The 13,468-nt window shown below is 51.9% G+C and overlaps 1 protein-coding gene across 1 annotated transcript in view; it reads left to right on the top strand.

The window, feature by feature from the left end:
* Nucleotides 1–13,468, top strand: part of SHC3 (SHC adaptor protein 3) — a 93,583-nt gene that overhangs the window by 13,991 nt on the left and 66,124 nt on the right. The window contains exon 2 of the mRNA XM_046023073.1: nt 9,567–9,637. Coding sequence (XP_045879029.1) covers nt 9,567–9,637 — 71 coding nt within the window. The remainder of the gene's footprint in view (nt 1–9,566; nt 9,638–13,468) is intronic.

Here is a 13,468-nt window from a genome sequence, read left to right as displayed (position 1 = left end):
TGAGGCGCGCGCAGGTGGTCAGCCCTGAAGTGGGTCTGTAACCCAGGGCTGCGTGTGTCCGAAGTCCGCTCTCGCCCAACCTTCCAGCAAGGCACAAATACGCTCTTTGGGGCTTTGTCGTTTGCCAGACCAGCAACTGTCGTCTCCTGCTTGGCATGTAAAACACTGAATACATGTTGATTTGTGTGGTTATTTTATACTTGGCTTCTAAGGCCACATGCCAGTCAATGTTCAGATTTAGGATCACGTCGTAGAGTGTGTATTCATCTTAAAATGATAAGGAATCGTTGGGAAACTTGAAGCATGTGATTCAGTTGGGAAAATGTCGACTTACTGATTTTTTAGGGAATACACCTGTAGCCCCCACTGAAGGCTCCCTGCAGTGTTTGCAGCGTTCTGCTCTAGATGGGGAAATGGGCACCGGGGTAACCTGAGAGCAGATGCTGAATGTTATAGCAGTAGGGTTAGAGTCTGTGTTTCTTTTCCCTGAAAAAATATTTTTTAAACTTTTTTGGGAGATAATTACAGACTTCCTTGTTGCAAATATAATGTACTTTTACTTCCCTCTTTCTGGGAAGGCTGGGATGCTGGGAGACTGGAATCAGCACCCCCCATTTCTCCATCACTGCTCCTGACCTTCCCGTGCACACCCTCGAGCTGTAACTCAGACTAATTCAGCTAGGGGGAAGGCCGCAGCACGGTCCAATGTCCGAAGTCCAGAAACAGAATGTTCAAATACATTACGTACCACAAACCAGCACAGACTGGTGCTAATAGGTGAAATTAAAAAATTAATAGGAAATTACAGTTCACAAGATTCCTGCACGAGCGAATGAAATGTAAGCCATCTGCTTCTGATCACTGGAGGGATGTGGCAAGGAACTCTAACTTGGTTAGCCCTTGGTTAATGCAGTCAGCAAACATGTATTTTGTACCCATTACATGCAAGGCATCAGGAAAGTGGACAGGGCTAAAGATGCAGCCCGCAGCGTCCTCTGGGGGACACTGTGTAAGTGGGTGCTGGAGCCCTCAGTAGATCTGTGACCATAGCCCAGGGTGTTTTGGAGGTGAGCTGTGGTCTTAGGGAACTGACAAGCAGGGAGGGGTGACAGGTTTTACTTCTCTCAGTTTTGAGTCCCGACAATGAGGCTTTCTTATATTGTCTGCACCAAGCTCTGTGACGTGGCCAAATGGTGAGGAGGCACCGTGGTCACGGCGGGGTTCCATGGGCACAGAACACGGGCTGTGTGCTCATGGGATCAGGAACGCGATTCTCAGTGTCTGATCTTCAGGGGGGTCATTAGGGATGGGCAGGGTTCAAGGAGGGGATGGGAGGGAGAAGAGTTTGAGGCAGTGGAAATCGCATATGTGGACACAGACCGTGGGCGGCATGAAATCTTGGTGTGGCCGGAGCGTGGGTGGGGACGTGGCGTGTAAAGCCCACACGGCAAGGGAACAACAGACTGGCCGTTTCTTCACGATGATTCACCTGCTCTCCTGACCAGAACGGATCCTTGGTCACGGACCCTGTCGGCTGGTGTCCCACTGGAACCTGGATGAGGGCCAGGCACACGTGGGGGCTCAGTCCGCAGTGGCCACGGGAGAGCTGTGGCCGGGGAGAGCTGTGGCCTGAGTGGTGGCTCTTCTGTCCTCATTGCTGTATCACCACCGCCTCGTGGGACTCTACTGCTGTCATTGGTTCATCGCGCCACGGATGGCTCCCTGGTGGTCCTCCAGGGCTGGGTCTCACGAACAGAGCTACCGTGAGTATGTGCGCACGTTTGTTTGGCGGGCACATGGCTCATCTCCCTCGCGGTGGAAGTGCTGGGTCACGGGGAGGCGCACTTTTGGCTTCGGGAGAGAACGCCGCACCGTCCCCCAAGAATTTGCCCCCATCCTCACTTGGACCAGCGTGTGCCTTCATCCTGCTGCTCACCTTTCCTCGGTGCGTCTGTCGCTTGAAATTACCTTGAAACAAAACGCGCAACTCGACCTGCCAGCATTTCTCTAACGCCAGCTCTGATGTCGGCAGTCAATCAGTGTCCTCGCCCCAAGGAGACAAAAGGCCCCGTCCTTCTGTTCCCTGCCATCGCCGCCCTCCCTCCTCCAGGCTCCATCCACCAGCTGGACCAACATGGGGCTTTGGATTCAGATTGCTGTCCTATTCAGATACAACCCAAGACTTAACATAGTCTCCGAAGGTTCTCCCGCTGGGAAGGTTTGGTGGCTCAGGAGCGGTTCCCGTTAATTTTTGGTTCTCAGAAGCTGCGTTGGACCTTGTCACTCCTGGATGGTAGACAGTGCAGGCAGTTCCTGCCAGACCCCTGGGACTATGACTTGTTGGCCTGGCTGGGATCCCACGCCCGTCCTTGACTGTGGCTGAGGCCAGGGATGGAATTCAGGAGGCCCATCTGAAAAGCGTGACAGGTTTCACCCAGTGCCTCCCTTCCTCCAGCACACCTGAGCGAGGTGACGCCCCAGAGGGTGAAGGACGGAGTTCCCAGCTCCCTGGAGTTAGAGTGTCCAGATGTCCAGGGGGGCTTTGTGACCAAGTCTGCCGCATAGCATGGAGGTCCATGTTTATAAGCATGGTCTTTTCTTCCGGGCAGAAAGTATTTAAAGTTTTTCATCATTCTGTAATGGTACAAGGAATAGATGGTTATGTTCTTGTCATAAAAAGTTTAAACAAGGCAGAAGCACCAGAGGTAGGGCCTCCTACCCATGGCTCCTCTTGGAGCACTTGCGTCCTCTTCATCTCTGCTCTCCTGTCTCCAGAGTTGGACGCAGAGAACTGAGTCCCTCCCCTCAAACCTGGGGTGACCCTGTGCCTTACTTCGACCAGTACAATGTGGAGGCAGTGACTGTCTCCTGGAGACTCTCAGCTTCAATCATTTAACAATGGCTGAATTCGGAATCATAGTTTGGATGTGTCCGAAATGTTTAGCCAAGCGTGTACAGATGAACATTCGAGAAGGGGGTTCACATCGTCACGATGCAGGCAGTGAAGCAATGAAAGTTTTGTACGTACAATTTCACGCACTTACACACGAATAAAGTTCTACAAATGAGGTCGCTGGGTCAAAGGGAACCACGTTTCACAGCTCCACAGACACTTCCAGACAGTCTTCCAAAAAGTTTTCACCAAATTAGGGGAGCATGAGGGAGAGCCCTTTTTCCTGCTTCCTCACCCAGTCTGGCCACTCAGGTGGGTGAAAAATGATCTCTCTGTTTGGGTTTATTTTAACCCCTCTGATACTAGTCTCTATGGGGGCATGTTGGCCAGCTGTCTGTCTTCCTCTGGATTTCCCAATTGTTTTCTTGCCCATTGTTTTCTCTTGAGTTGATGGGCTCACGTAATGACTCACAGAACCTTGTGGAGTAGCCTGATCATTACTTTTTTTTCCCTGTTCGATTGATTGCATTTTTCTTAATCTTTCACTTGTCTTTCCACAGTATTTCATTGCATGTCTTTTCTAACAAAAATGATCAATTTTCATGAGTCCAGAAATCACAATGTATCTTTCCACAGATGCAGGTTTTCTTTTACTTATTTGTCCTTCATTCAAGGTTTTCTTCAATTTCGTCTTGCACTGTTCTTTTTTTTTAAATTTTATTTATTTATTGGACAGAGAGAGAGAGAGATCACAAGTAGGCCGAGGCAGGCAGAGAGAGAGGGGGAAGCAGGCTCCCCGCTGAGCAGAGATGATCTTGCACAGTTCTCAAACTTAATTCATGTTGTGTTTCCTACACTTGTAAACAAGACAATGACCCCCTTAGATCTCTGGTTCCTTGTGCCTTTGCCTGGCCGAGAACCTGCTCTGTCTTGTCAACCTTGTCGTTCTCACTCACTGCATGGAACGCACCTTGTTCTTAACCCGGGTGAAAGCTCTGACTTTAAACCACTGGGTTTGATCGACTCAGGATGATTATGATTACTGAGATGTTTGGACCTGTTCCTGTTCTGACTTCTGTTTTCCCCGTGTCTTTTGTGTATTTCTGGCTCTCCCCTTCTTTCTGCTGGCTGGGCTGCTTTTATTTGCTTCCTCCTATTCTATTCTCTAGCAGTCTGGAGCTCAGTCATCCTATTCTTATTTTTTACGGGTTTACAGTCTTTTTACATACATGGAATTGTACATTGTTTTCGGGGCTACAGTGAATCCCTTCCGAGCTGCGCGTTTCCCCTGCTCATGCTTCCCCAGCTCCAGCCTCTGTGTTCTGTCTGCCCTGGCCAGCCGAGTTGGGGGTCTTCTGAGATGGAGCTCCCTGTCACTGTAAAAAAAAATATTTAAACTCATGTGTCAGTAATGATGAAGCACCAGGCATACCTGTGACTTCTGTTGATTCATTCCTTATTATTTTTCTCCTAGCCCACGTCCTCCTGTTTTTTTGTCTTCATTGTTCTTCTGGAATAATTCTTTCAGGGAGCATCTGTGGGTGGTTAACGTTCTGAGTCCTCGCTTTGTCCTCCCACCTGAATGCCAGTTTGGGTGGATCGAAGATTCTCGGCTGTGTACCGCTGTCCTTCAGGCTTCCGACGGTGGCGTTCGTCTTCTTGTACTGGCTGTACGAGAGAACCTGCTCCGTGAGGAACCTGTTTCCCTTCCCCTCACAGAATGCTTGCATGCTGTTTCTCTCTGGGCCCTTTAGTCCTGAAACAGAGCTGCCATGCGTCCACAAATGGGTGTCTTTTCATATTTCTGCATGCCCTGCAAATATAGACACTCCTGTTTTGTCCAACGCTCCACATTCTTTTCTCTTTGTTCTTGAATATTTCTTCTCCTCTCTTTCTTTCCTTTGCTTGGAATTCGTATGAGGCAGGTGCAGGAAACTTTGGATCCCAGCTCCAAGACTTTAAAGTTTCTTTTGTATGTCTGTCTTCTAGCCCCGCTGGGATGTTTTCTGGGTCCCATTGTCCAGTTTCCATAGTTCTTTGTACATTTCTTGGGCCTACTGATTGAATTTTCTAGGTTACACCCTAAATCAATAACGTTCTTTCTGCTGGTGAAAGCCAGATAGACGTACAATGGCAAAAATCCAAAATATTATCCCTAGTTGTAACCAAAAAAATTTTTAAAAGTGCCTTGGAATACATTGGAGAAGAAAAGTACGGGACATATGTCATAAAGACCACAAAGTCTTTGGCTCAGGTCATGATCTCAGGGTCATGAGATCGAGCCCTGTGTGGGGCTGTGCACTCAGTGGGGAGTCTGCTTGAGGATTCTCTCTCCCTCTGCCCCTTCCCCCTTGCAGGTGTGCATGCCCCCCCCCAAGATAAATGAATTTTTAAAAACATGTAAAGAAGTGAATGCATAGGTAAGATAAATAAATACTGTTAAGTACAATTTAGGAAGATATCATGACCTTCTTGAGCAACACAGTTCCCTCCTGAGCCATACAGAACATGACAGGCATATGATGACAGGAATTACTACAGTGCTCCTGCGGTAACAACTTGTGTCAGGTAAAATGTAGAAACCATCAAAAGAAAAATGACTGAATGAGAGATTATCATCCCATTAATCTACAAGAAAACGATAAGGAGTATAAGAGGAGACTGGGCCAAAGATAACAACAGCTAACAGAAAAAGGAGTGAAAATGGCCAACACACATGTGAGAAAAATCACATATCCTTACTGGTATCAGGGAAATCCAAATTAAAAAAGCAAGGAAGTACTTTCGCCCATGAGAGTCAACGATGCAGAGATCGGTGCTATACAGCGTTGTGAAGGATAGCAATAAGCTTGCTGACATGTTGACGGTAAGGGGGCAATTATGACAGACATCGGGGGCATGACCCAAGTCTGTGATGCTAGAGGAGGCACTCGCCTAACTCTCGAGGGTGGTGGTGGTGGTCATCGTGTGACGGGACTTCGTGGTGGCCTTCATGTCACTCTGGGATGGCGGTGGTGGCTATGTTCACACACCTCTGGCAGCGGTGAGGGTAACAACATGGCTGGTGGGGGAGGCAGTACCTACGGAGCTCTGAGAAGTCGCTTCGCACACTACTGCGGAGGTGGTAGTCATGTAAGCGTGCCGGTCATGGTGCTCACAGGATGCCGTGTTGTTGGTGGTGACACGTATGTAGCCGTGATGGTTTTGCTGGTGTTCACATAGTTCTCTGACATTGTGGCTGCCACAGAACTGTGCTGGTGCTGGAGGTGTGCACATTTGTCACGGTGTGGACATCATCGTGTCGTGCCATGGTAGAGTCACACAGCTCTGCAGCACTGGTGGTGACGGTGTTCGTGTAATCGTCCTTCCGGGTGCTGCTGCCCACGTGACTGTGACGTTTGTCGTGGTGGTCGTGGTGGTCCTGGTGTTCCATTCCTGCGGTGGTGTGGTGGTGATAACATTCAGATGTCACTGTGGGATCGGTCATGTCGGTCACATAGTTGGTCGTGTTGGTCATGGTGTCTCCAGAACCGTACTTTGTTGGTCCTGGTCGTTGCACAACTCTACGGCTGTGTTGATGGTGGTACCCCCATAACTGCATCGTTGGCTCTCTAGTCACGGAGCTCTCGCTCGATGAGTTGGTCATGGATCCGCCCGGCCTTGCCGTGGTGCTGGTGTTTCCGTGCACATCGTCTTCAACTGTGGTAGTTGCATTTCTGTGACTCTATGATGTTGTTGCTGGTGTGGTTCTGCTGACGCTGCGTGGTTGGTCATGGTTCTCATGCCAGCAGGATGGTGGCAGAGGCGGTAGCCAAATAACCGTGTGACAGAGATTTTGCCTCCCCAGGACCTGGCGATGTTGCTGGAGGTTGTGTTCACATGGTCTGTGAAGCTCATTACGGTGCTCCTACCAGCCTGCAGCTTTTGTCACGGCACTGGCATGACTGAGCAAACTGATGGTGCCAGTCGTGTGTCTAGTGGCAGTGCTGATGGTATCATTCAGAACGCCCCAAGGACTTGGTCATGGTGTCTACGCAATCTGCGAGGATGGCGTATTGGCATTAGTGCATCCCTGCAAGGTGGTGGTATTCGTGTAGATTGTGGCTTTGGTCAGGACAGTCACTTAGGTCTCCTGGTGGCCACAAGGTGGCAGTTGTGACAATAGTTGTGGTGTCCACGTGTCTGTGGGATGGCCATGTGGTGGTATTCGCCTAGCTCCGCCATGCTGCTCGTGGTATTCTGGAAATTCCACACGGCCATAGTGGTGATCTTCCCATAGCTCCGAGATGGTATTGGCTGTGCCAACCCTATGCCTCTGCAGAGTCACTCATGGTCTTCACAGAACTCAGAAAGGGTGGTCACGGTGTTGCCACAATTTTTCAGGGCTTCTATGACCTTCACATAACCCTCTGTTGGGGGTCATGGTATCCCCATACCATGTTGGTTATAGTCACATAGCTCTGAAGTCGGTGACAGTATTCACAGACCTCTTCAATGCTTTTGATCATCTTTCCGCGAATCCAAGATGCTCTTGGTGGTGTGTTCAAGAACTGTAGTGGTGCTTGTGGGTATTTGTGGTGTTGGTGGTATCCCATAAGTCTACAGTGGGGGCGGTGCCGTGTTTCCATAACTGCAGTGGTGACGTGGGGATACGTCCACGGACGCACAGCCAGGAGTGTTATCCATCAGACTCGGTGATGCTCATCACGGCGTTCGTGTCACGCTGCAGTGCTGGGGGAGTGGGTCTTCACATGGCTCTGCGGCTTCAGGCGTGGTAGCACACAGTGGTGAGACGGGATGTCGCATCCAGACAATCCTGCACGATGGCTGTGATCCCTTCAGTAGCATGCAGTCTTGCCGGTGGACTCACATACCTGTGACGGTGTCCACGGTACTCCCATTTCTCCGCGAAGCGGCAGTTGTGTTCACATAACGACAACACTGGTTGTGGTATTCAGCAGCTCTCGGATGGGCGCATACTCCTCAGGTATCTGTGGTGGTTCTTGTCATAGTCACATCTGTGACGGTGGTCGTGGGGTAGTCCTGTATGTCTACAGTTGTGGATGAGTCACTGTGTGACTCTGTGTGGTGGGGGTGACGTGTTCACAGATCTTGGAGCAGCAGCGGTGGTGGTGTTGACGCCATTCTGCCACTTCGGTCATTCTAATGACTTCACTTCGTAACGTTGCTGGTGGTGGTACTCACGTAGCTCTGGGACATTGCTGGGACGTCCCCATGCTGCGACGGTGATGGATGTGGCAATCCCATAACTCTGCGAAGAGGGCTGAGGTCTTCACATATCCGAGTGACAGCAGCCGTGTGGTAGTCACATCCCCTGCCGTGGTGGTGCCGGCATCGGTGCAGCCGTTCTGGCAGCGGCACCTGCCCCTCCCCAACCCTGCAGCATTGTTCCCACTTCTCACGGGCCTCGCAGATTCATGGAGGATGACCAGTGGGTCATTCATGGAACTCTGTGACGGTGGATGTGGGATTGGTGCAACTGTGTGACGTTGGTGGTGCGAGGAGCCGTATGGTCCTGAGACGCTTGTCCTGGCAGGCACAGAAGTCTGTGACGTTGGTCACTGTAGTCACGAGGCTCTGCCGTGCCGGTGGTCATCTGCTTTGTGTGTCTCCATGATGCTGGTCGTTGTACCCACGCGCCTGTGGTGGTGGTGGCGGTGGCGTTCCCGCAACTGTGTCACGTGGCTGCACGAGGGCTGCAACCACCGTCACGCTGTATGGGTACAGAGGCTTCCGTTCAGAGAATTTTGAAGCTTTGCTCAACGTTACATAACTAGATATGACAGAGTCAGGCTCCAATTCCAGTTTTCTGAATAATTCAAATGCAGTCTTTTCTGTACTACACCATGAGGCCTCTTCCTGCGAAGTCTAAATTTAAAGGCATTGGGATAAAACATCTGTCCTTCAAATTCCCAAGGGCTCTGGCACACAAATATTGTATCTCCACCATCTAGTTGTTTATGTACAGCTCTCGTTATGTCCGCACATTTACATACGCACACACGCTTACATGTGTGAAACGGATTAAAGATTTAGCTACAGATTTAGATGTGTAAATTGAAACTTCTGAAAGTTTGTGTTACATAATGCAGAAGAGGGCTTTCTGGTAAACCAAAATAAAGCAACTAGGAGGGTCATGGATATATAGTTTGTTGACAGAACCCAAATATATTGGTTAAATAATGAAGTCTAATATTGGTCAACATGTTGGTATTAGAGTGTTTTCATTCTTTCTTCAGAAATTATAACCCTCGAGACCCTGGTAAAGGACTAGAAATATGAGGTCTAGATGTTGGGGTGGTCACACGCCGGGACGTGTTTAGGCAATAATGGAATTATGCACTTAAGATTTCTGCACTTTATGGTACACGTTATACTTCAACAGAAGTTTTTGAAAAATATGTTCCTAAATAAAATGCAAATACTCAAGGATCTTGGGAGAGTCAAGTCTGGCAGCCTGTAGGCTTCGAGGCTACTTTCTCATGGGTGTGAGTTATTGCTTTTCCAGAAAGAGAACAAAGCCTCATGAGGCACATAAAGTTAAAAGGTGATTTAAGAAGCATGCGCAGCTTCCAGGAATGCCCTTGATGTGGCTAGGGGCTGTCTCTTCGTCTCGGCCCCTGGGCTCATGATTCTGTTTTTTCCCTTGCAGTACTTGGGCTGCATTGAAGTTCTCCGCTCAATGAGGTCTCTTGACTTCAGCACAAGAACACAGATTACCAGGTAAGCCCTCTTGAGCATGCACTCTTGTGATCTTACTTCGGGAGGGAACGGCGGCAGCATCAGCAGCCTAGAAATTTCCAGAGGGAGAGTCTGCCCCTTGAGCGCTGGTGACCGTGACTGGGGTTAGAGCCCGGTGGATTCAGGATTTCCACATGTTTGCCCACATCTGTGAGGTGTCCCTCAGGCTTAAGAACCTTGGGGACGTTCCCACTTCCAAAGCTGTCCTTATAATGGAGCTGCAGATGCGTGTAGAGCCTGTGAATGTTTCTTTATATGTGAAACTCTTAAACCAGATTGATATTTGAAAATGTACCAACCTGTGCCATTTCTTCCTAAAGAGAAAATGAAGGTGTCAGGAGAGAGCCGCACAGAGAATAAAATGGATTGCGGGCGGAGATGTTCATGGCGGTAGTAGTTCCAGAAGCACCGGTCGTTGACGGGGTCAGTGAGGTGCAGCAGGTGGACAGAGGTCCTTCACTGTCAACTAGACTCTAAACTCCTCAAGGGCCAGTTCCATAGTTAGGCACCGTTTCTAATAAAATCGTAGCCTTGTAGAGCTTAAACCTTTAGAAAAACGCCCGTTTCAGTTCACCTGGAAGAGGAGAACTGGAAAGCCAGGAGGGGTTCGTGAAAGAGCCCATTGCTTTGGGCCACGAGCTTCGTTTGTTTTGGTGTTTGTGGAATGACTTGGTCTAAATAGTGACCTCGGAAAATGCCTCCCACTTACGGCATTTCCATCAGTCTAGTGCATATCTTTGGGCTAGCAAGCCAAAAACTAATGCCCGAACTTTAGGAAGCCGTTATTCGTAGTCATTAGCGGCTAAATAATGTACACACTTTGATTGTGGTAAACACCACCGTGGTATGTCCTCCTCGCCGAAGAAATCCGTGTTCAGAAGAAGCGATGTTTCTGTCCCCTCTGAAGCAACTCCAGGCACGCAGGGTGGGAACGCGCCAACGTTTTAACCCGCACTGAGGGAACAATCCGTCTCCGCCGGTCGGTACAGGATGGTTTATGCAAGTCGTCAAGGCAAAGGAACGGTGTTCTGAACAGAGTGCTCGGGAGAGAAGCAGAAGGTTACGGAGCCAGTGCTTGATCCTCCAGATGTGGTGGCAGGACCAGAGTGGCGCCGGCGGGCAGAGCGCTGGGCCCGTGTCTGGGTGTGGGGACCACAGGACTGTTTGCTGTCTCGTGTGTGCTGGTGGTTTCATGAGAGAGAACCGTCGGCTTTTTCTGCTGAATTCCCTTAGTAGCTCCTTTCACTTCTGAGACGGCTTCCTTCCATTTCAGTTCTCCTGGTGTGTCCATCGGAGGGTTCGTGCCAGCTGGGCACGTGCTGGCCCGCGTGGGCCGTCCTGCATTGCCGGGCTCCTGCTCCGGGGAGAAAGGTGCATGGGCAAAAGACAGAAGAGCACGTGACGGGCACAGGCCTGGGGAGCAGTGGGCGGGGGGGGGGGGCGGGAACTGTCCCGGCGCTCCGTCCGTCAGGGTCCCGGAGCGACGGTAACACCGTAGCAGGAAGCTGCGGGGCAGACGCCGGAGGATGTGGAGGTCTAGGTGCGCACCCCGTGACATTCGGGCTCCGGCAAAGGCAGGCAGCGTAATGGGCTGGGGGTGGGGGGCGCGGTTCTGGGACTCAGGAGACTTGGTGTTGAGTTCTGGCTTGGTTAGGCTTTTTGAAAACTCTCTGTGGTTGTCTCCACAATGCTTTTTGCTTCTTGCCTTGCTTCTACCACGTGGCACGGTCCTTATTTGAGGGGATAGCTGCAGTCCGCGCCTGGGAGACGATGTGACGCGTCAAGGTCGTGACGCGTCAAGGTCCTTTGCAGAGCTCCAGGAGAAGACTGCGCAGCCCTGTGGGGCGCCAGGCAGAGTGCTGAGGCCGAGGCTGCCTCCCAGAGCCGGCCGAGCCCCCGCGGCACTTGCAGTCTCTGCTGAAGGTTGCTGGGAAGTGGGATGTGGGTATAGCCGTGAGGAGGTTCTTGTCAACCGGCTCTGGGAAGACGTGTTTCCAAGGGCTCCCCGGCCACCCCGTTCATAAAAATACATATTTCTGTGAGCAAGTGACCAGCCCCTCCTCCTCTGGTAGAGGGTTTCAAGCTGTAGATGTAAGTGTCTCTTGGAGGCCAACCATGTGCCCTTCTGTGGGGGTCAACTGAGTGTTGGGTCTGAGTTGAGGTTGACCGTCACGCTCTCCACAGGGTCTCCTGTGGACTGCCAGCCGCTTCCGAGCAGATAACTTCCCAAGCAGGTGGGAAGCTGCCGGCCACTGTATTCTTAGCCGTGGTGATGGCGGGGAATCACCTCACACCGGAACACCTGTGGTGGTGCAGCCTGGAGGCTGCCCGCGCATGGAGGGGCGCGTGTGGGGCCCCGCTCTGCCATTTTCCACCTGTGCAAGCTTGGGCTCAGCTTGCACACCCGTGAACAGGACGCAAGCACGATGCCCACCTTGGTGGTGGTGGTGGAGATCTGACGCCCACGGGGCGGGGCCCGCAGAGCGCGCCGCTCAGCCTGGGGGAGGGGCGTGAGGGAGGGTCTCCGGCTGGCATCACCCCGGGAGATGGGCAGGCGGTGGGGGGGAGAGTCGCAAGCAGGGAAGACCGAGTTGGATTTCCAAACAAGGGGACGGTGACCAACAGTGCTCCCGAGAGAAGCTGCCCGGCCTGAACCCGGGGGTCAGATGACCGCCCGAGTGGACCATGCCGTTCGCCGCCCTGAAACGTCCTCTCTCCGGCCGGTTCTCCTCTGTTGCGGGGGGTGGGGGTAGGGGCCTGAACTGGGTTACAGCGGGATGAGCCACGTCAGATGGGGAGGACCTGGGGGAGAGCGTGATCTCTGCCTTCTGGGCGCCCCATGCACAATGTGAGGCCCTCCACGTGCCTCTGGCTGCTGGACCAGCGTGTCTTTCCTTCTGCCCTCGGATTTCCTCCTCTGCTGATTTTTATGCTATTTATCGTGTTACGTTTTATCTATTATTGGGAATCATCTTAAGCCATTTTTAGGACACGGAAGGCTATAAAGGCATAACACTTAAGCCCAGAGTTCTCAGCAAGGTGGCCCTTCTCCAGCCATCCGTGTTGGCTTTAAATGACTCCGGCTGACCTTCTGCACTGCTGGGACTTGCCAGATGACGGTCCTACCGACAGCCACGTGCGCCTGGGCCACTCTTCCTGGGGCCCTCCCGTGGACGGTCAATGCGTCGTCCAGGTCCTGAAATAAACTCATTCTTCCGAGCTGTGGAGTCGGCAGTGCAATCTGCTTTCGTGATTTTGTTTCTCTTATTTTAGGAGCTGCTGTAGTTTCCGGGGGCCCCAAAGACCCTGGTCAGGCCCAGACCTCCTCCAGCAGCCCCGCGTGGATGTGACCGACCTCTTGTTCCCTTCCAGCAGATGAGTGTGGGCCGGCCACGCACTCCTCACCGTGTCCGCGCGGGGCAGAGGGTAGTGAGCGCGGGACTGGCTGTCAGCCTGCTGGTGGGAACGCTGTGACGTTGCCATCTCCTCTGTCTGAGGTTTCACGCGTGGACTGTGGTCAGGAGTGTGACCACGTGGTTGGGTCTGAACGTGCTGGGCAGGCTGTCAGTGGCTGCAGGGGCTTGAGCTGGAACAGAGTAGTGGACTCGCCCTGGTGACGTGATGACTGGGGGCAGAGGCCACGGGGACCTGGCACTCTGATCGTGGGGGCTCCTGATAGTGGAGGGTGCCACCTGGCTTGTGGACTGGTCTTTCACCCACCCTGTACATGGAGGGGCCCATCGCTGACCCAAAAGACAAGCCCGAGGCCCACAGCCTGGCCTCGAGACTCTATCCTCCCCCCATCTCCCGGTC

This window comes from Meles meles, chromosome 11 (assembly GCF_922984935.1).
Source record: "Meles meles chromosome 11, mMelMel3.1 paternal haplotype, whole genome shotgun sequence".
Taxonomy (NCBI): domain Eukaryota; kingdom Metazoa; phylum Chordata; class Mammalia; order Carnivora; family Mustelidae; genus Meles; species Meles meles.
The sequence above is the reverse complement of the archived record's forward strand: the minus strand, read 5'-3'. Positions and strand labels throughout refer to the sequence as shown.